Source organism: Strix aluco, chromosome 16 (assembly GCF_031877795.1).
Source record: "Strix aluco isolate bStrAlu1 chromosome 16, bStrAlu1.hap1, whole genome shotgun sequence".
Classification (NCBI taxonomy): Eukaryota; Metazoa; Chordata; class Aves; order Strigiformes; family Strigidae; genus Strix; species Strix aluco.
The window spans coordinates 3536841-3560301 of NC_133946.1; the positions used below are offsets into that span (position 1 = coordinate 3536841).

General features: G+C 38.3%; 1 protein-coding gene across 1 annotated transcript in view; it reads left to right on the forward strand.

Moving 5' to 3' along the window:
* Window positions 1-8632: 8632 nt before the first annotated feature.
* The window catches only part of CSTF3 (cleavage stimulation factor subunit 3), a 52169-nt gene continuing 37340 nt past the window's right edge, over window positions 8633-23461 (forward strand). Inside the window, exons 1-3 of the mRNA XM_074842250.1 lie at window positions 8633-8884; window positions 18175-18276; window positions 18406-18501. Of these exons, the coding sequence (XP_074698351.1) occupies window positions 8855-8884; window positions 18175-18276; window positions 18406-18501 (228 nt within the window). The 5' untranslated portion in view covers window positions 8633-8854. The remainder of the gene's footprint in view (window positions 8885-18174; window positions 18277-18405; window positions 18502-23461) is intronic.

Below are 23461 nucleotides of genomic sequence, written 5' to 3' on the forward strand. Positions count from 1 at the left end.
ATTCATTCTCAATCGAATTTGAATTGAAATTCTGATTTTCATACAGTGGAATGGATACATACTCTGATACACAGCAGCTCTTGTTCTGTTGCTTCAAGGAACAAAACCAGGAAAAACTATTGCAGAAAGAGTGGCAACAGAAAGACTGAATGATAAGAAATAAAGACAGATCATTTCCGGTCAAGAAGCAAACAAATATAATAAAAATCCATGGTGCACTCATTTTTGTGTTAAATCATTGCAGGATCATTACGTTTTGGGTAATTTATATATACATACACACATATGCCACTAAAATTATAGCAATATATGATAAAAACTGCTTCATGGCCTGTCTTGTAGTTCACCACTGAGGGTTTTAACTGCTTCACTGTATAGCGACAGCAACTCACAAACAGTATGTGATAATGTGTACCATAATCAGGGAGGAATTTTCCCCAAGAATTGTCCCCAGACAGTCTTTGAAAAGTTACTACTTGGAACAAGAGCTAATATATAAGCATGACATACCCTTTTCTGCCTCATTGCCCTCTGTAGGCTAATAAAATGAAATGACTGTTCCAGAGTAAACACTTGTCCATGTATTTTTATTTAAAAACTGTCAAAATAACACAAGGAAAAAAATAACAAATGCATGGATGTAACATGAAATGAACTGTAATGTAAGGTTTAAGTACAATCAATATGTAATTAGAGCTGCCCAGAAGAGGCAATACTTTTCAGACTGTTGACCTGAAGGGTATTTTTTCTTATATTTAGGCTGAGACATTTCCTTTAACTGAGATTTCAAAGTACAGTGTTACACTATTTCAGAAATACAAAACCAAAGCAAATTCTACTATAGCATGTGGTGGTTGAGCTGAGGTATCATGACCAAGGTTCAAATGCAGTAACTCCACTGCTAACTACAATCTTAGCTAATAAAGATAATGTAAAAGCACCTCCTTAGCTTTGCGTCCCTATTAATTTACTAAAAAACAGCATACACTAACACTCGGAATCGCCATTTTTACTAGGGAACACAGCTCTGCTAACATGAAGCCCAACTTCTTATGGAAAAGGACCCTGGCATTGTCAGTTAACACTAATATTGCAAATTTAACTGTCTGCTTGTCTGATCTGATCACCATGGTACCCAGATGCTTTATAGATAAATATGAAAACATAATCCTTAACTCAAAGAGCATGCAATCTGCCAAGGTAAATTTACCCAGGGATAAACTCAAAGGGAGCTGTTATTTGAAGCGCAGTGTGCAGGTTTAAGGCTGGACTGGGTAACATCACCAGTATAGGACATTTGCAGAGAGGTCAGAAACATTAGTTATTTCTTCAAAGTAAACTTTGATAACCATAAACTCCGACAATAGCTGCATTAGAGACAGAAGTGTAGCTTAAGATGGGACACGCAGGACACTCACAGTAGGTTTTGAAGGTGAACTGAGGCAAGGAATGTTTTGTGGATCAAGCTGTAAACCATGAATGTGATTGCTATTCCAGCACCAGGAGGGTACCGGCATTTCCAAGATTTATAAGTCAAGCTTGCCTAAAATAAGGAGATTAAAACAACCCTAAACTTTGGTTTCTTTCACATTGTTTCTAGGTTTCTGAGAGTTTGCTACGTACTTGGATCACACAAACAAGCTGTTTTGTAATAGAAGAAAACTAACTTAGAAGAAAGATTGATTTGATTCTTATGTAAACTCTTGTTTCCCGGAGTTGAGCTTTCAAGTAAAACATCAAATACTATAGTCGCATAGCAACCTCCCCACCCCCATTACAGGTGGACTGGTTGGCCAGTTCCACCTTTCCTGTTTCTCCAGGCTGCACAAACACAGCGCTTGAATAGGTAGGATTTATGTCAGCAGGGTGAACTTCCTAGTCTCTGGACAACCTGTATTTAAGAAAACAAGAGTTCTACCCAAAACAGCCTGAGGTGGAAACCTGTGATGTTCTGTGTTTATGTATTCCAATATATTATGAAAATTAATAGCATCTAATGTCTTACAAACTTACTTTTACACTCTCATTTTATGATGATTGGATTATTCAGCTAAGTAGAAGGCATCTGAGTGCAAGCAACACTATGCTTCGATAGTCAATTTTCATTTGCTGTTAATCACTAACATTTTCAGAAGCACTCCAGTATTATATCAGATAACCACAATTAACACTAAATTTTGTATCGCTGATCTTAAGTGAGAAATAACTGCAATAAACACTATGTTTTTAAAAGGTTTTGTCTACTTATTTACAACCAGAATAAGCATACACTAGAAAACAACTGAGGCTGAATACTGGTATGCAAAAGTGTGCAACACCAATTACAAATAAGTATGTTCTTCCCCACCTTACTTTGTTCTCCTTTTTCTTTGTTGGCTAATGAATGATATGCTAAATATTGTCACGTTCCCTCTTTGATTTCCAGTTGTCTTTAGATGCCTCTATTTTCTTTCCATATCATCTACTTTCTGCTCTTATTACCTTTAAGTATTAATACCCTTAAAACTGGTATGCACATTACTTTTTCTAAAACAAGGTAAAGTTAAAATACTTTAAAAATTATTTATCATTATAAGCTGTGACTCATAGAAGGATTCATAGAAAGCCACTTCTGATCTCAAATAGTAATGTGGCAGGAAAAAGTCCTGTAATCTAAACACAAAAAGACCCGAAGTTACTGCCATGCCATTTTCTCTACTGGGCAGCTGCCAGGTACGTGCTGCTTGTCCCCTCGCTCAGCTTCCAGTCGAGCCGGAGTGGGGTTTGTCTGCCACCTCCCGGGGGAGTCACAGTGCTGGGGACACAGACTGGTCACAAGCCAACAGCGACAAGCTGCGAGAAGAGATCTACCCACGGTAGGGGCCATTAAACACATTCTAACTACTTCAAACATACTTAGGTTACAAAGTCAAACACTCAAAAAATTGAGAACACTGTAATTAGTGAACTGTGCTGCTATATTTGTATTTTTTGTTGGCTTGGTTTTCGTTTGTTTGTATGGGGTTTTTTATTCGGGGGTGGGGGTCAAACTTCATTCTGCAATTTGAGTTTTTCAAGATTTCTTCTATTTTTTCTGACTGGAAATTTTGTCCAGGTAGAACTAGAGGATGTTAGTCTCTCTCCGATTTTCAGACACTTGGACACTGTCGCAGCCTGGTGGTAGGCATGCAGGAATGCCATAGAAATGGCTGCTGGACACATGAGACTGGCTGCGCACGTACTGGAGAACTGATCTGCACACATACTATACACCCAAAGCATTTAAGACATGTTGGACTCACTGTATATAGACTATAAATGGTACATCCATAAATACCTGTCCACAAATCTTAAGAAAAAAACCAATGTAACCCTGCCTCTGAGGATATCCAGCTGTTGGCTTATACAACTTTCAGCACTATTTTCACTGCTTAATGTTTCATCATTAATATACAGTTTTAAACAGAGACAGAGATTCAGCTTCAGATTTCATATAATTATGGTAAATTTTCCAAAGAATCCACAAGGTAATATAAATAAATGTTGATGAATACTAATACTGATTCACAACAGCAAGTAGTGTTACAGAAAGAGAACAACTACTTATACTGGGAAAGAACGCTGGAGTAAAAACAGAACAAGATTTAGAAAAGGCTTGTTTGGTCTACATGTGGATTACTTATACTTTTCTTGGAAAGCTGAAAAGCTGCTTACAAAAAATAAACAAGGCAATACTGTGTTAAATAGCATTAAATGATAGCAAATTCAAGCAAATGAATCGATGCTGAGGAGGACAGAATTCAATCCATAATTTTCACATCTTATTACACTATTAAAATACATTACTGCAACTACACTGTCTAGTATTCACCCTAGTTATTCACTAATACATTCATCTTTGTTCTCTGCTTATACACTAAATTTCTAATTTAGTTTCACTCCTTAAATAAACTAATTTTAAAACCTGACAAATTTATCTGCTCTCCAAAAAAGAAACTTCCTTTCATTGCATTTACCACTGCATGTCACCAATCCCCTTCTTTTGAATTTCATAACAGACTGTGATCATGAAGCCCAATTCACTGGGTACCAGGGGACACAGAATTCCATCCTTTGCTATCACTGTCATAACTTATGTTTCTGCTCCTGTAATCTAGACACCTCTCATGACACATGACCCTCTCTGCACTTTCTATATTGTAAACCTCTACTGGGATGATAATCACCAGCACCTCAGACACTGGTAACTGGAATAGCGCACACACAGCACATGCCTACCCTGCCCCTCTTGCACAGATTGTCTGCAGTAGTCAAAAGGGAAAGATAGCAACTGAAAGCATGAGTTGAAAACAAGGCAGAACTAGAACAAAATAAGACATCTCCTCTCCACTGATGATAAACGGGACCACTACTGGATTCAGCAACATAGAAGTGGCAACAGATCCAATACCCAGGCTGCATCATTTTGACATGTTAAGGTCTTCTGTACTCCAAACCCCACAGTGCAGTCTGACTGTGTCTCACATAATGAGCAAGCTGCTCACTGCTCCAATCTCCTACTTCAGCACCTGTAAACCATGCATTTAGAGCAAAGAAAGGCTCTCTGTAGTGCTGTGCTGCACATGACACAGTGATCAGAGTAAGAAAATGCCCAGAAACAAACCTGTTTCAGAGACTTACTCAGGCAACAGATCTGATGCCACAGCTCTTACCAGTCACATAACCATTCAAAGAGTTTCACACACAGTTCCTGTCAGCTGAAAGGTCCATACAGGATAGCATTTTCAGCTGAGCACTATTGTCTCACCACCCAAATCCCCCCAGCTGCTTCCTTCACTCTTCACTACAAACTCCAGCAGTACCAGAGGAGAGCTCGAGAAAAAGAAACTCCGCAAAGCTTGTTAGCTTGGGTTTTGCTTCCTTTCCTCATCTTTGCCATTGATGCAACTAATTAGTGAGACACACCTCACTCTAAACCAGTGGATGTCAAATGGGGAGCAAAACCAGTTTATCAGAAAGATGAATTTCATTCTTAATTGTGGCCTATGGGAATAGAAATTTAGATTACCTTCTTTTTTTAGTTCACAGAATTCCTGTGATGTTGTCAACTTAGAAATATAAAAGGAGAGGTTATGGGCTTTATAGGGGTACTCAAGTACTGCAGAACTCTCTGCTGAGGAAACAGCACTGCCCACCATCATCCTGGCCAATACCAAGATGGAGTCTCAGTTTTCAGGTCAACATGTCTTCACCCTACATATGCTGAAATCCATCTTAGAGGAGGGGTGACACAGCCCACAGCCTCCAATAATGTTATGACAGGGTGGGGAGGACAATTCCCAGCATCCTCTGCATTCAGGTAGCTTGAGATTCAGCATTAACACATAGAAATTAATAGGGCAGTTCAAATCTCAGACCTGTAATCATTCTCTCTAGCATTGAGCAGACAATTATGTCTGTGAGTGAATCCTTTTGAAGAAAAGTTTCTGAACAATGTTTTTAGTGGTTATAGAGTTGCACTAAAAGAGTTACACAAAACCTGCAATTTCATAATTAGTACTAAAAAAATAATCTGCTGTGGCAGCTAAAATCCCTTGGAAGACAGGTATGTCAGCTCTGTTTGATAACTACTGCCCCAACTCTGTGAAAGCAGTTTCCTTTCAAGTTTGCTCCACTTCATGGTTTGCCAAGACCTTGGCCTGAAAGCCTTTAAGGTTCAACATCTCTTTGTTTTAAGATATCATTTTCTTCCCTTTTTTTTTTCTCTAAATAACATACAATTTTTGTCTATTTTTTCCAAGCAGAAGTATTTAAGTACCACTGAACTATAGATACAGTAGCTTTCAGTTCATGTTCAGTTTCAGATTTGTTTTCAATTTCTGCAACACTCACAGAGCAGTATAATCCACAACAGTTCACTTGTTAACTCATAGTTTGCCATTAAGTTTCATGCCAGTTACTGAACTAAGCATGAATCACTAAACATACTACATATTAGCAATGTCCTGTTGCTTTGATATCACAAACCATCTGAAAATTAAAGTGCGGCCTTCCCAAGCAGGCAGGCCTGTAATCATGTCTTCACTGCTCCAGTTACCTCGGGCTAGAAGCCTTGAGCTACTCCACTCAGGATGATGCAGCTTCAGAAGGAAGGGAAGGAACAACCACATTCTAAAACGTTTGAGCTACACAAAAGGAATTAGCAACTAAGTAGTTGTAAACTTAGCAGCTGCATCCCCATTATTTGCTCCCATACCATCAACAAGAAAATTCCAAATCAGCCGGCCAAATGGGTCAACTAACATAAACTTACAACACTACTGAACTCAAGCCAGTAGACTTTTGCTCGAGGCCCAGATTTAAGTTACAGAGAGGCAAAACTTGAGTTAAATTAACAGTGTTATATCTAAACTCTAAATTTAACACAAGGAAACATTTTCAAAGTTACTTTGAAACATACACTATCATTTACACACAGGTTTTGTAAGTAATACTGCCCCTTGTGAGACCCACACCAAAACATAAACATCTTCATTACCACACAGTTGTAAAAAGTTCACATTTAACTACAATACAAGGCAAGCTATTAGGGCTGAAGAGGTAAGGTACAACATACCAGTAAGAATTTAAAATTCTATTTTCTTTCTGTACCTTAGTGCTCCTTTCAATTTTCTCTAACACATTAGAGTTAAGACCACGTATTATACCTGCAGTTCATTCAAGCTATCACAGCAAGACTTGACAGAAAGGGAATAGGCACTAGATGTATTTACAGCAGCCGGGGTTTTGCCTGAGGTCCATTCTATGCATGGAATTACAGAAATCAAGAACAACACCAGTTTAAGAGATAGCACATTATTTTATTATGTGGGGTGAGGTACTATTGGAGGTAAGGAACAAAAGTCTTAATGACATTAGGCATCACTTATTTTGCTCTTTACTAACTCATTCTATTAGACAAGGAAGATGATGTTGGTGCCATCATCATTCAGAATCACCTTTATCATTTTATGAAACTAAAGAAGGCAACCCCAAAACCAGAAGCAGCTAAAATTAGAATAAAAATATACTTGGAACAAAACCCAAATAACTAGAACAAAATTTCAACCAGGCCACTAAGACAGTTGACACCCTGTAGGCCTAGAATAATACACATATTATCTAATTAGAAGTTTCACCAGCCTTGCTTTAAGCACTTACTTAGAAGGAATTGGTTCCTAGATGGGAAATGACACTTAGGAACCAGAAATGCAGTTTTCTGGAAATTATTTTTATGTATCAAATACCATCAAAACTGAGTCTGTTGTGACATGGAAGAAATAGCCCATAAGAAACAACAAATTTACATTGTAACACAAAATCACTATTCTCTAAGAAATCAGAAAACAGGACAGCTTATCTATCAAGACAAATTGATAGACATAATTTTATTTCACTTCTGAAGAATAACCAAATCAAAATTCTTCAATACCGAGCAGAAAAATGCTACTTCGTGAATTAGTCAAATAAGTGTTATCTGCTCCCTTTTCTTTGGGGGGGTGGGTGGTGTGGGGGGATGGTGTGTGTGTGTCAAGCTTTATAAGAAAATATTACATTTTTATTCCATCCTCTTTGCACACATTTCTGTGGTTTAGGCAGGTAACTTTTGGAAGATCAAGCAGACAGGAACCCAGAGTGCTAATAGCAAGTTACTTCAAGTTCTTCTGCATAAATATGACTGTGTTATACAACTTTAAGAGCACTTACACTGCTGTTCTTAAGGCAGCTAAGTCAGCTTTCACCTTGGTATCTGCCAAACTTCCTTCAATGAATTTGTTTCACATAGCAGCTTCTCTGCAGCAGCTGATTCAAAGCCCTTCTCTCACAGATAGACTGGCGATTACTTTGTAAATAATTATCTCTGTGGGGGCTGCCTCCTCTGTCCTTGAGGTCTTTTGAGATGATGACCTCTTAGCTTTTCTTTTAAACTTGCCTCCTTGATTAATAAGAGCTCTTGTGAGGTGGAAGGGATAGGTCTACTGCTAGCAGATATTGCTGACGTTACCTCACCAAGGGCAGAGTGCCGGCTCGCTGCAAAGATGTGACCGTTCAAAAGACAAAGCTCCCGTTAATGAAATAGCCCATGACGAGCCGGCAGGGCCAAGGCTAGAGATCACCAAAACTTCCTAGTTTCTGCCCATTGTTCTTCAGAGTTTCAACAATAAGCGGTCCGCCAGGAAGCAGGGACCGAGCGATGAGAAAACGCCCGCACTCTGACCCTTACAAGCGTCCTAAGTACGACTACCGCGGCCTCCAGGGCCCTACTTGGCCGCCCTTCAGGAAGCGCCCCGCTCGCAGCTCCAGGGCAGGCCCCAGTGCTTCGCCCTGCCCCTACCCAGTGAGAGGCAGGCAGGGCTGGCCACGACAACGCCGGAGAGGAAAACCATGCCCCGCCATAGGTGCCAGACCGACGCAGCCCCCTTCGCCATCGGCGCCTCTCCTCAGGCCGCGCTCACCGACCGCTCCCGCCTCAGCGCCGCGCGCTGCCCTGACGCGCTGCCCTGACGCGCTGACCGTGACGCGCTTCCTCGTGACGCGCTTCCTCCCGCCGCCGCTTTCCCCGCGCGCCGCCACACAGGGGCCGCTCAGAGCCGCCCCCGCCTTTTTCCCGGCGTGCCCCGCGCGGCGCAGGGCCGCTCCTCCCCCCGCCCCCGCGGAAAGCCGGACCGGAGGGGCCGCGCCGCCATTTTCTCGCTAACGCTGCTGGAGCTCCGGACCGCAGTGGTTGGCGCGACCGGTGGAGCTGCCCGCGGTGGCGGCAGCAGCGCCGGGCGCTTTTTAAAGGGGTTTTTAGTTTGTCTGGGGCTTCTGCGCCCCAGCCCTGTTTTAATACACCATGTCTGGAGAGGGAGCTGCTGGTGACCAGGTGAGCAGGAGGAGGGTGAGGCCGTAGGCCGCTCCCTGAGGGGAATAGTGGAGGCTAGGGCGGCCGTGGCGGTGGGGCGGCCTGGTATGGGGCTGCCCGGTCGTGGCCGCGCTGCGTAAGCCTTCGACGACGTGACGGGACTGAGCGTGTGGCGCAGCGCGTGCGGCCGTTGCGCGGCCCGGAGCAGCCGTTGGCGCTGGCGGCCGCACCGAGAGCTGAGGGGGAGCCCGGCGGGGGGGCGGGAGCGCGGCCCTTGCCTCTTCCCTAGGTCTGTAAGCCCTGCCGGTCTTTTCAGCGGGGCGGCTGGCGAAGGGCTCCCCTCCCCCGCGCACACACCCATTTTGAGGAACTCGGGTTTATTCCGTCAGCGAAGCGTTGCCCTGGGGGAAGGGGGTGAGCGGAGACGCTCCCACCGTCCGCCTTCGGTAAAACCGGTAATGCTCCGAAAACTATGTCTCTCTCAGCTTTTGAGTTTCTGGTAAGCGAACTTTAATTCAGGTCGAGGTGGACTCTAATCAGCTTCGCTTTCTCGATATCGTTTATTCGTGGTCGTTGAGTACACGCACTCCGGAAGAAAATTAAAACCCGGATAAGCAGTTTACATTGATACATTTGCAGTGTTTTGTAAAGTTAGCCTTTGCTGAACATATGCGCTTAACGTATGTCTCTTTAACAGTACCCTTTTCTTCCAGAATAAGACATTATTAAAACACCTTCACGTTAGAAACAATAAAAGTAAGCTTATTTAATAAAGAATCTTTTTTGTAGTACAGCATTCTTGTTCTTTGGGGGGCATGTAACTACTGTTTCACTTGGGTTTTGGTTGGTTTTTTAATATACTAAAACATGTATTTATGATTACTTATTTTCTAGACAGGTGCAATCAGAGTGTTGTATGTCATCTTTTTAAATCTGATATTACCATGAACTATTTCCTGCTTGCTGGCAGGTCTTTTTAATAGTTAGGGCTATGTTATAGTTGCTATTAATTGGAGGGGTGGGGATGAAAGTTCCTGGCTGAGGGAGGAGTGAATGGTAACACTGTGGCATGCCTTAGTGGCCAATGTAGCTTACAAAAATACTTAAAATTAAGCTGATGACTTAGTGCTCCCTTAACTTTTCATTGTAGAATGTCAGCCTCTTTACAAAACAGGTGATGTTTCTGGCTTTTACATTCTGAAAGGGTGGAGTGTAAACTTTGTAAGAACACCAATTCTGGGGGGATAGGAAAGATTACTCAGAATGTAAAATAGTTCCTATTTCATTAGGAAGGTATCCTATGAATTATCAATCTGTATATTCAAAGTGGGTCAGGTTAATAAGTATACTTGTAACATGTTTAATAAGAGATTCTTCAGAATGGTTTACTTCATCACAAGGTAGATGGCTACAAAGTAGTAAGAGACTGCCACAATAAAATTTTGATAATCATGTAATGTTTCATATTTAAACTACCCACTCCCAATATATTTCTTTAAATTACATTGATGTTTAATTGCATAATTAAACTGTTGGTTAAAATAGTGTGTTTCTGTAGCTTGTAGCACATTACTATTTACTTAAAGAAAAACAATGCTGACTTAAGGTTTTATTTTCTTGTGCAAGAGAGAATTTAATATACAAGAGGTTGAATTACTGTCTGTACACTGAAGTAAAAGTTATTCTGGAAAGTAACAGCTTTAATATTGTGATGCTGGTTTTAGCATTCAAAAATTGCAAATCATTATTTGCAGCCTATGTAAAGCACATAGTTTAACATATGGCATGGATTTTTGGGTTTTTTGTCCATATTTAGGTTCATCCTTTTTACACATTGTCATTACTGTTTTTTTCATGTTGGGTGCACTTTAAATAAAAATAAAAGAAAAAACAACTCTTTTTTTAGGCTGGGTTAAATTATTTTTTTTACTACTCCATCCTCTTCATGAAGGTCTCTGGATTCTGGTTTCCTAGATTTTGTTTTGGTCAGTTACCTATCTCCCTTCCACCAGTTTTCTTCAGTTTCAGTAACTTGTCCTCTGCAATTTTTTCTTCTTGCCCTGACAGACTTCTGTTTCTTACTCCTAATGTTAAGACAGGCCATAATTTGATATCAGTGTCTTTAGCAATACTACCATGAAGTTTTCTGCACCATAGGCTACCACTCACCCAGTTGCATAGTGAGGGAACTGTACCTTAAGTAAGCCTTGATGCCAGTCTAACTGTGGTCTTACAGAGCATGATAGGCCTAAATTCAGTGTCTCTGTGGAAGAAGGAACAGCAGAGCATTGTGATTGGGGCAGTTGTGCCTTGCTCCCTGCCCCATGCTGCAGCTGCTGTATATTGTAACCTAGTACCTCTGAAGGGCTTTCTAACTTTGCATGCACAATATTTTTATGGTTATAAATGTTCCCTTCTGTTGAAAGCTGAAGTTAGGCAGAGTTTGGATTGCATCTGGCCTTCCTGTTTCGGGTTTCATCTGCCGCTTCTACAACCAGCTTCTGAGTTTCTGGGTGCCATTTTCATTGACAGTGACACAGATCAATATAAAGGGGCGACTGTACAGTTAATTTGCACATATGTTGTGCATAAGATGTACGCATGATAGTGTATGATGCAGATGTTAAAGATCTTTGACAAATCAGAACTGTTAGCTCTGACTCAGACACACAGGGCTGTCTGCATCTTGTTGCCCAGATCTCTGGGTTTGGAGGGGACTTCCACAAGCAGCCAGGTGAATAAAAAATTGTCATGCTGTTTTCAGCAAGTATGAAGTTGTGGTAGTGTGGGAAGGGAGAACAGAGAGTGAAATGTTGTATGTAGGGAGGGTGGAAGAGTGAAGTTATTGTACCAGGTGCAGTGCAATTGAAATGTGGCTTTACTGCCTTTAGGCTGAGCTTAGCTCCAGGCATTTTTAGGATACTTTACTGTGTAGATCAGGAGTCTAAGCTACATTATGTAGATTGTCTCCTCTTGCAATAGACTGGGGCAGAGGGGCAAATTGATGTGATGTAGGCACAACTGTTGCAGTATATTTTAAATTCTTGCATTGTGTTAACTATGCTGGACCCAAATTCATTTTTGCAGAACCAGTTGAATGATGTCAGGATTAAAATCTGTTAGGTCCCTGCCAGACTCCTGGCAAAGGTCTACATGATGTTTGACAAACTGGAATTTCCAAGGTTGGTTTTTAGAATACCAAACACTTAGTCCTGTCTATATTGTAGAAATCCACATTTGTAGACTGAAAGGCTGCATCTGCCACTGTTTGCCAGAAAATTCCCTGACAAGCTCTTCCCAGGCTCTTCATGTGTTGAGGTTACAAAGAGCACACACTTGCACATATGTAGGTCTTCATGTTTCTCTGGGCCTTAATCTACACATCTGCTTTCTTTTCAGTCATGTGGTGGTTTCATGTACTCTGTAACAAGACCTAAATTTGCTGTGTTCTCTGCCTCTTTCTACCATGCCAGAACCACTGTTCTTACCTACTTAATAAATATATACTTGCCAGACATCAATTTCGTTTGAAGACTTGATGCAATATTTGCTTTACCCCTACATTAGTTGCCTTCTAATCTTTTAAGGCTAGAACATGCATTTCACACTTCCCATAACTGTTTCTAAGATACGTACCCCAGTCTGTGATGCATGTTACTTTACATGAATATGAATCTGGTCCAAGACTGAGCTGTGGAAAAAAAGATGTCTGCATTGTCTTTGTGACTACAGAAAAGACCACTAAAGCAATCTTTTCTGGTTTCTTACTAGTACTTTTGTCCCTTCCTGCTCGTTCCTCTCATTCATGCTTCTTGTCTGTTTGATATAATGTATCACACAAGTTTCTGAATTCTCACGGCAGTAGTAAGTGCTATTAGTTAACTTTAGCTTAACATTTTAAAAATAGATGTCATTGAGCACAATACTGAAAGCAGAAGTTTATTCTTGCAGGATTGTGTGGGTTTAACATCTCAGGAGGAGCAATTTGAAAGAAACTCCTTTAAGAGCACATTGTTTGATATGATATGTAATAAAACTGGGTTTACTGTCACTGTTCACATTTATGTAGGAACAGATTGTAAACAGAATGAACATAAAGATTGGTGGAAGAAGACTTTTGAGTTGGTAATACAATGGTTTTTTTCCAATTTTTACATAACTGTAAATAATCTCTATATTTTAGCTGCATTTCCAGGGTCAGTAAGTTCCAGGTATACCAGGAAGAAGTTTAAGTGGAAAATGTGTCTAACTGCTAACGTTTCGGAAATAGTCTCATGGGGAAAGTATGGTAATCGTTACTAATCTAAAACTCTTGATTTGCTCAGAGATATAAAACAGCCCAGACTATGTTGGGGTGAGGACAGTACTTACAAAAGTATCTTTTTAAAATTATTTAAAATGCTGGATTATGTCTATTAATAGTGACCCAGTCTTAAAGGACAAAAATTCTTTCAAGATTATGTTCACAGTTGAATTGATTTAGTGTTAGAATAGAAGAAAGCAAGACATTAAAAACAGAGTTAAAGTGCAAGGAGTGATAAGGTGTAATTGTAGTGTAGTGAAGGGATGAATTTTAAAACTTGCTCTGTGCCCATACAGCTGTAACTAAACTTCAAGGGAAAAAACCTTAGGCTAGCCAAACCTGTAAGTTAACCTAACTGGACAGCTACCAATGCTTAAGTTGCATGTTAAATATATTTGAAATAATGTTCATTGGGTCTGTTACAGTCCCAGCTATGCTAAACTGTGCAGCAGCCAGCCAAAACCTCCAAACGGTAGCTTCCGTCTTAATGGACATAAAACTCCTTTTGGATGTTGAACTAATTTGACAGAACTAGCCATTAAAATTCCTGCTTTGTGTACAAGGTCTTGTTTGTAGTAGTTTTCATTTCATAATTAGTGGTAGTTTTTAAAGCATCTTAAACTGGCCACTTCACAGGTGGAACAACTGTTTAAATACATTTTGCTTTCACTACAGAAGATCTTTTTGTGGAAACAGGAGGATGCTTTAAGCAACTGGATGCATTAGATGGTGTGAATAGTTGAAAGATGGTTTGCCTAGGTATTTTTATACACGCTTTGGAGTCCTGATGGTTCATTCTCAGAGGCCTGGGGAAACTGTTAACTCTTGATTTTAGCAGTAAGGTATAAAGCAAAAATTTTTTCTTTGAGGTGATTGGTAAATAACTTCTAGTAAATACTAAAAGTCAACTTTGTTTCTTCTGTTCTTGTTCCCTCAGGCATCCTTTATGAATTCAAATTTGGACTTTGTGCAGTTGATGTATTTTGCAGGAAGGAACTCTTAGATTTCTTATTGGATAATCTGGTTTTAGGTCTTCAGATTTTTGGAAACTGGTCATAAAGATCGTTTTTTACTCTTAGTATCTCTGAAACTAAAAATCCATTGCTATTTATCTGTGTGTAAACAATAAAAGGGAAGCTGTGAATCAGACTAGATGGTAATGATACAGATGCTTGTGGACATGGAACCTTAAGTGCTGAAATAATTCCATGAGCTTCAGAGTGTTGTTTGTAGGAGGTATACTGAATACAGTTACCAAAAGCAGAGGAAAAAAGTATTTTTTCAGTTTGTACGCAACAATTCTTCGCAGCAATTTTTTTTCCAGGCAGTAAAAAGCTAAAACAGGTATCTGTCTGGTTCAGTGCAGTTTTATGGTAGTTGAAGCTGATCTTAGTTGGAACTGCTCAAGTCCTGTATGGTTTTGCATCCTTATTCTGCATCACATCTGATCCTGAAATCAAGGAGTTGAACCTTTAGAAAGTTAATCACTTTTCTAATAGGATTATTTTTCTGCTGATTTAACTCCCTGAACTGGCTTGTTACAGGATGAGATTAACTCAAGTGCCTCTGTTAACTAGAGGGAGGGACTGAAAAGGCTTATCTAGGGGCAGGATCATGACAGTGAACAAAGGCCCAAGAATTAAGTATTCGTAGTTTTGGATAATGGCTGTTGTGCAAGCAGTACAATGAAAAATACGGAATCAAAAGCTACATACCCTTGAACTGTGATAACAGCAGATCTACGCACAATGCACTTAACATGCAGTTTTTAAAACTGGGATCAGATGTCTTTCTGGCTATAGTTGAGCTAGGTTAAAAGTCATGCTCCTTGCTCCCTTTCACTGCATACTTGCAGTAGATGTCCTCACAGGTTTGATGTGCAGTTGAATGCATCTTTGCTTACGCTCTTAGTTCTGGCAAAATGGTGCAGACTGGAAATCCCAGGTGTTGATTTCCCCAATATATTATGAGTGATTAATTGTGAAGGTGCAATGTAATGATGCCTTGTTTTGGCTAAGGTATAATGAGGACACTGATTTGCCTTCAATGCAGTTTGCCCCTCTGAAATGTGGATGGCTTTTATCCATCCTGGAGATGGATAGGGACAGGAGAAGGAGTGCTTGCTGGCCTTAAGTTGGGTGTTTTCTTTCATATGACATAAGGTACAAGCAATTCCAAGCAGTCCAGTTTAAAACCCTGATTATATTTTTATTTTCAGTTCTTTAGAGCTCCTATAATTTTTGTCTTTAACTGCATAGAGAACTTTATTTGCTGTTGCTAAGTGAGTATTTGCTAATTTAGGAAATTAGTCTCTTTTTTCAATTAATAAGTATCAAACATACAGAATTAATGTAGGATTGCTATGATTATGCATCTTACCAGCACGTTTTCACTAGCTTAATTTATTTCAGCCTTTTTGAGTTTATTGTCCTATATCTGCATAGATGACATCAAATTCCTGGAAGCCTTAACTGTTTTCACTGCAGTGTCAGCTGAGTTTTGTGTGTCACGTGGAAAGGTTTGAGATAATACAAATGAACTACTATTACAATAGTTGAGGCGTGCTTCGATGGCCCATTCTGCTCTTTCCTGTTTGTTTGAAAGTCAGTACTTGCAGTGCAGGACCCTGTGCTTCCAGAAATGCTTCAGTTGTTGTAGGCTGGGTTTTTTTACTGTAGCTGACATTAAAACTTGATAGGCATTTCTGTCTAATTGAATGCAGAATAATATATGCTTGATTAAATATTTGAGACAAATATTTGAGGTGGAATATAATGAGAAGCAATGCTCACCACTGATCTGGGAGAACTTGAGATAGTGCTTTATTGAATAAACATTTCAATTTCAGGTCATCTGTAGAGACAACTTCTGTAAATAGTCTTTACATTTTGGAAATTTCAGCTTCAGTGCTGTCTTCTGTAAGCTGACATATGTTTATGCACTTCATTTTGGAAGAAATAAAGCCAGTAGTTCATTTCATACTGTGTTTTGCACCTTAAGCCTGTATCAGTTAACTGTAATATGCAGTATTAGAGAGTCAGGATTTTGATGGACTTAGGGATATAAAAATATTCATATGGAAATTTATAAATTTACTACTTTTGAGATGACAACTTTGAGCTACTAATTTTTATTTTGATTTTTTAAATCAATTTTATAATTTAGTTTGCTGTGGGACTTGATACTTCCCTTCCAAGGTACACTGCTTTGCACTGAGCAGTTAATGTTAAGAACAACCCGAAAACTGAATCAAAAAGAATAATGGTTTTAAACTTCTGTAAAGCCCCTCTTGATTTTTTTATTCCTTTCCCTTTCATGCATAGCTGCTATTACATGCCAGTTTAACAATTCTGCAACATTATTGATCATTTGTCCATTTTATAAGTAAATTTAATTTAAAATCTTTTAAGGGATATGCCTTGAATTACATCCTGCTAGTAGGACTGACACAAAAACTGATAGTACTGAAAAATATTAAAAATACAGTAGCTTTTTTAAATGATCCTGTTGAATCACAGCGTATAACATAGGCAACTGTTGTACAGTCATGCATTTGTAGAGATTGACAAAAGCAAAGGGGCAAGGCATTCCTGAAAATAAAGTTGATGTTCCTGAGTACCTGGGGCTTACTGCATTTGCTTAGCCCCAGCTTTTTACTTTCTTTAAGACACTGTTTTGTACAATACTTCATTGGCAGCTTATCTTCGTATAATGCCGCTGTAAATGGTCTTCCAGTAAAATCCATTAACAATACCTTGGATTTGTATTCTTGGAACATCTGCTTTCCTTCAGGAGTGATGTGCAATAGTGATGCTTGCTAATTTTACTAGAAGTCATACCTCTGTTGTGTCTAGTTACCTTCTGTTTCCCTTTATAAGTACGTGATGGCACCTTTGATAGATACCAGTTAGATATCAGAGAACTGATATCAGTTCTCTCTGTCCTGTTTACTGTCTGTTTTATCTTCAGAGCTATGTATTGATCTAGATCTATTATAAAGAATTAAAATAATTTCCTTGAAATAATCTTTTAGCAATTGATGGGGGTGTTTTAGAATTTTATGTGCAGTACATCAGTCACACTGCACTACACAATACAGAATCATATATTCCAACAGTAATTATGTAGCTAACTTGTAAAATTCCACAAGAAAGGTCTTGTAACAATAGCCAGCTGTAAATTATTACTACATCTCATGAACACAAGATTTTACTTGATTGTGTGATTTGGGACTGCTAACACCTGCTGAAAATGAGTCAGGTTTGGAAAGTTAGTAAATAAGCTGTGTGGAGTACAGGTCAGAACAATATTTCATGCTTAAAAAACTTCATATCTTTTAGGGTTGTAACAACCATGTATTTTAAGGCTTGTCTGTATGTGATCATCAGATTGTAATTTTTTCTTCTACTCTGCTAACAGTGTTAAATGTAGAAAAAAAAAATCTGGAGATCATAAAGATATTTCCACAAGTCTTTAAAAGAGCACTTAAACCTATACTGTAATAGTGACTGTGTTAACAAGTTAATGTTCAATTTGGTAAAGCTTTCAGTATCAAAAAAAGCTTTTAAGCTCCAATGTGAATGTCTTGAGTGTTTAAAAAAAAAAAAGGGGGGGGGGGGGGGGGCGGGCACGGTGTTAAGGTGGTAAGGTAGTTTGGCTTGATGTCCGCAATAGAAAAATTGGTCTCAATTTACTTTTTGCATCTTAAGTTTCAGGTTGGTAAACCTTGTCTAAAATTCATAGTGCCATAAATTTTCTGGCAAACTCAAATTTGTGCTAGTGTTTTAGAAACATTTAGTCAGTTTAGCTTTTTGCTGGATCACCACATATGTAGAACTTAACGGTAAGAGTGCAGTATCTTATTGGGACAACTTGTTTTTTCCAGCATAAATCTGAGAACTGGAATATTACATTGTCAGAATGTTGTTGTTAGCTTGACTTCGTAGATGGGACAGAACTTTTCAAACTCTGCTTGTGATCTCTTATGTCTTCTTTTTAATTTTTCTAGGCTGCAGAATATGTCCCAGAAAAAGTGAAGAAAGCTGAAAAGAAACTAGAAGAAAATCCATATGACCTTGACGCTTGGAGCATTCTCATTCGAGAGGCACAGGTTTAGTGACATAGGATTACATTTCCTTATCTATGGTCCACTCACACTATTTGGTTCTGGAGTAAAATCAGCATATTCATTTACATAAATCATAATATTGTAAATGCTGTTTTGATTTTCAATTTTTAGAATCAACCTATAGACAAAGCACGGAAGACCTATGAACGCCTTGTTGCCCAGTTCCCCAGTTCTGGCAGATTCTGGAAACTGTACATTGAAGCAGAGGTTAATATTTTTACATTTTTTTCTTATATAACATTTAATAGGAGTTTAAGTTTACTTTCATGAACATAAATAAGATAGGCACATAATATCTAGGGAAAAGGGGAATTTAAATATGCCTTGCCTTTATTTTGTAAAATAGGTATAAAGGAGTGATTAAAATGAATTCTAAAGTATTGGGTCTTTTATGAGTTGATGATTGTTGCATTATGGAATTGCAACAACATTAAAACAGTTTCAATGGTATTGGAGTGCTTTAGCCTTTTATTTACTTGTCGTGTCAATTTATTGCCTCCTGTGTCATTTATTTAGAGGACTTTTTTTTATTTATACATACAAACTTATTTGAATGACTTTCTGTGAATGTTTGGATCTTTTATTTTTTTTGTTTTCTTAGGGAATTGAGTGTTTCTCTGAACAGTGTTTTCACTGTTCAGAGAGCACACACAGGGAGGGTGTGGGATGGAAGCTGATTTCTGGAATGAAAATGCTGGGAAAATGCATTAGCACAACTCATTAGCTTCTAAAAATCCCAACAAAATTGTGATTATTTACATAACTATATAAAATTTCCCACTAAGTGCATTGATCATTTACAGTCTTTAATGACATGCCACAAAATGCACTGTATAATCTGAGGTTGGCTTTTTAAGATTTTTTGTAGCTGATATTTAATACTAATACACATGCTTTTTGTGGGCATCTTTTCTTGAGACAGATCTTGTATGTGCTAAACTACAGGGGTGGGGGACCTGTGTTCTGTAGATGAGAAATGAGCTAAATTTTTTTGCATTTTATGTGAAAATTGCTAAGCAACAATCTGAGTGGCAAAACTTCATTGTATAGTTCTCATATCGTATTTTACATTAAATTACATATCCAGATATGTTCTGGCTGTAAACTTTGAAGATTATTAAACTGGGATCATGGGAATCTAACAAATTTTCATATTGTAGTTTTTAGTAGATGTTATAGTGCAAAATAGTGCAACCTAAATTTAATATTACCTAATTAAATAGCATAGAATTTTCACTATAGTGCAAGCTAAATTTAATATTGCCTAATTAAATAGCATAGAATTTTCACTATTTTGTTTCCAGTAGTTTGTAGTAGTAGTTGGAATGTCAGTGATTGGACATTTGGGAGATTGTGAATGCACTAACACATACAGATGTGCGTATTTCCCTTTGGGACCCTGTGGCCAAATCCATTAGCCTCTTGTACCCTGCAATGCTTGCTACAGGATCTAGTCTTTAGAATCTAACCTAGTTTGATTACATTAAGTTAACGGATTTCTGTGCTTATTTAAAACCTTTATCTTTCCCACGCCTCAAGTTTGAGTTGAATAAGACCACCTCAGAAAGCATGTACTGTATTGTAGATCTTTCAGCAGAAAATACTATTATCAGCATAAAGCTTCTTATCTGAGGCTTCTTTTCTTGAACCATGTTCAGAGGGTGAATTGGCAGACATTACCTCCCTTAATTGATACCTTTTAGCTAATTTATAATCTAGTAGTATTTAGAAACATTAACAGTGGCAAAGCTTACAGCAGTCCAGGGTATAATTTTTTACATGCTTCTTCAAGGAAGGAAGATCAACTTCTACCCAGCAGGTATGGTAACCAGGTAACACAAGGTAAATTCGAGAAGGAAAGAATTGGTGTAAAGATCACTAATGTGTGTGTCTGCCTATAACTACACTTCAAATATAATTTATATAATACACTATTCTGTTTGGAACAATGGAGAAATGTGGACTGCAGAGTTCTGGTAGAGGTTACACTTGAAAAAGGTTATATTTGAAAGGAATGTAAGAGGTTACTTTTTAGAAATTTATCTTTCATTTTAACAGGCAAATTTTTAAAATTCCGGTTATAACTGAAATTTTCAACTTTTCTTTCCTGGTTCCAGTAACTTCTCTCAAAACTCACTCAGTGACCAATATAATTAGAAAGCAACATGCTTATCTCTGCCTTTATTTTTTTTTAAGTATATGTAACCATTTATAGCAGTAAACTGAAATAACTTATTTCCAAATTCCTCTCTAAAAATATATATATTCACACAATTGGGCACTGTTGTCAGTGTTGTTTTAATTTGCATATCACATGTACAGTCCTTTCTAAGGGTAAATTCAAAATGAAACATTTTCTCAAATGATCTTTAAACAGCGCGGTTGAATATAAATTAAGGCTTCAGTGAATTTTTGAAGGCTACCTGAGCTAGAGGAATTGTTTTGAGGCTTCTTTTATTGCAGCCTTAAGGAATATAGGGAAGATACTTTCCAAAAGCTTTTTTCCTTGGAAATCTTAGTAGTCTGCTCCTGCTAGACAGTTTCTCTTGGATAGGTCAGAAGTGTAGGTCTTTTCAGCTTTGAGTATGGGAAAGTAAACCTGTGGTAAACCTTTGTTTAGCATTGCTTTTGATTCACTCTCACTGCCTCAGTATTTAAATCTGAAAATTACTAAAATCTTCAGTCATCTGTAAGCTGTGTTTTTTCTGATGTCAAAACAAGCATATAACTTTCCTCTTTAAACATGATAATGTTTCCTCTTTGCATCACAGAAAGACAAAAAGAGAGAGGAAAGTGGGGGTTGTTTTGGGGCAGGTTGTCTTTCACTAGAGAATTTTGTCCTCTGAAAGACAAACTGAGCTGAATATCCTTACATAGTGGTGGTCTATTACTGGAAGATGAGCTAGGGTGAGGGTTAAGATTATGGCCTTACAAAAAAGGAATTAGCCCTTCAACAGCTGTATTCTCTATGAAATTGTTAGAAATCTTTAAATTTCCCTTTGCCTAACTTGAGGAATGTGTTCTTTTTAGTCACTTCCAATCTTCAAGTAGAAATCATTTTTTATGATCTGTATGAACAAAAATGGTTTCCCTGCATATATGCCAGTTCATTTTGTAATGTAAAACTTCAAAGTGCAGGCCTTACTGCTGTGATTACCTCTAATTTTTATGACAGTGTTTGTTCAGCTCGCTGTTTTTGTGTATGACTTTCCTAGTGGATTCCCTGGTGGAATATAGTGTAAAGCAGTGCTGAGCACTTAGTGTATCATCTAACTGCTACTGAAACACAGACTATGCTGAAGTAACCAAATACTTCATGTTTCCATTTTAAGTGCCAAGCACTGATTTATATGCTCTGATCTCTATTATGACTGGTTTGGTAGTCAGTAGAACATGGAGATTGACTGGGAAGAGCATGCTTTGACAGTTTGCTAATGGGAACTCTACTATTAAAGCTTGAATTGCTCAAAAATTTTGATTCTCGCACTGGTTCTTATTTCTTCTGACATTCAAAGAAGCAGTTGCAGGACATAGAAATAATAGAATTGGATGAAACAACTCCCAGCTCACAATGTTTTTGGGGCATAGCATTTGAATGCTGAAGACTTGCAAGAATAGTTTTGTTTAGTGACCTTGACAGAGTATGTAGGCTATTTTTGATACATGTTTTAGCAAGTAAAATAGTTAACTTGCTATTCTGCATCTACTAAAATTTAGGAAGTGGTACAGTAATGCCACTCTTCTTACTCTTGCTTTGTGTAGTTGCTTAAAGCACATTTTTCTCTTGGTACATTTCCTGTACAAATCTACTTCCAGAGAACTTGAATCAGTTCATATGTCAGTGCCCCTTCCACAGTTTTAAAAAGGAGCGTGTAAGTCTCCCACATGTGCCATAATGTTAAATTCATAGATCACGTGATCTGGATTCTAGCCTGCTCTGCTGATTTGCTGTGTCTTCTTGGGTAAGTTATTTAACCTGTTTTGCCATTATTAAAACAGATACCTACCTACCTACCTCACAGGGTTGTTGTGAGGCTCACTTTAGTGATTAAAGTGCTTTTGGCATCTGGCTAAAAGGTGCTACAAAAATGTAAAAATAAATTCTGCTTTAATACCCTATGATCCCATAGGCCCAGCTGTCTTATTACTATTTCCTTTGTCTCTTTGACTGTTTGAACCATCTTTTAGATACAGAAAGACTTGATAATGCTTTTCATGCACTTGAAAGAGCTTTTACCAGTATTGTAAATATTTCAGTAGTTCTGAAGCAAGGATTTGAAGTTGTCACCTTTTTCTCTGCTAGTTTCCTTTGAGAAATCACCTGGTTGAAAATCCTCTTAAGCACACTTATTAAACTATGTTCATGTATTTGCACCATTTTTTTTAATGATCTAAAGAATTTTTAGTTCCAGTTGCTCTAAGTGGAAACTTTAATCTGCAATTGTCCTGAATGCTTCAGGTCAGTTCACACCACACCTTTTTACCTTTTTCATTGTTGACTATATTGCATTATATCCTGGTTGCTTTGAACTTGTTAGTAGGGGTTGAAAGGTTGCCATAATTAAAGATCTAAAAATCATAACCACAAGACAGTTGTGACAAATACCCCAAGTCTAGAAGCAATAAATACAAAGCTAGTAACATGAGTGCAAAGTGTTTGGCTGTTAATATGTATTTTTCATCTTGCGAATTTTGCAAGTAAGACTCCTGTGTTATTGCTTGTTCTAAAGAAATGGAACCTAGATATATTTGTTCAGATAACTTCTATTTGATATGAACACTTTGAATTTTAGTTGTCTCCATAACAAACCAGATGCTGTATGAGGATTCAGAGGGTGGGATGAAAGCTTAGGGTTGATTGTTTTGCATTTCATCATATGCAATACATCAGTAATCTTTAATCCATGTAATTCACACTGGTGTGGATACTAGTCAGAATGTATCATTTAACGTACTTGTATATGAAAAATGTAAATAAAACCATTTAGAAAAATGATTGTTTTTGTTTAAAATGTTTGTGTTTCTTCAAAGCATTTTCTTCCCCTGTTTTACTTTAATCTGGTTCTGAGTTCAGAAAAAAATTGTTATACATACCACCAAAATTATTCTGCTTGGGGAAAAATGGGAACTGACTTCTGTCAGGATGAAGTTGGAGTGATCAGAAGTC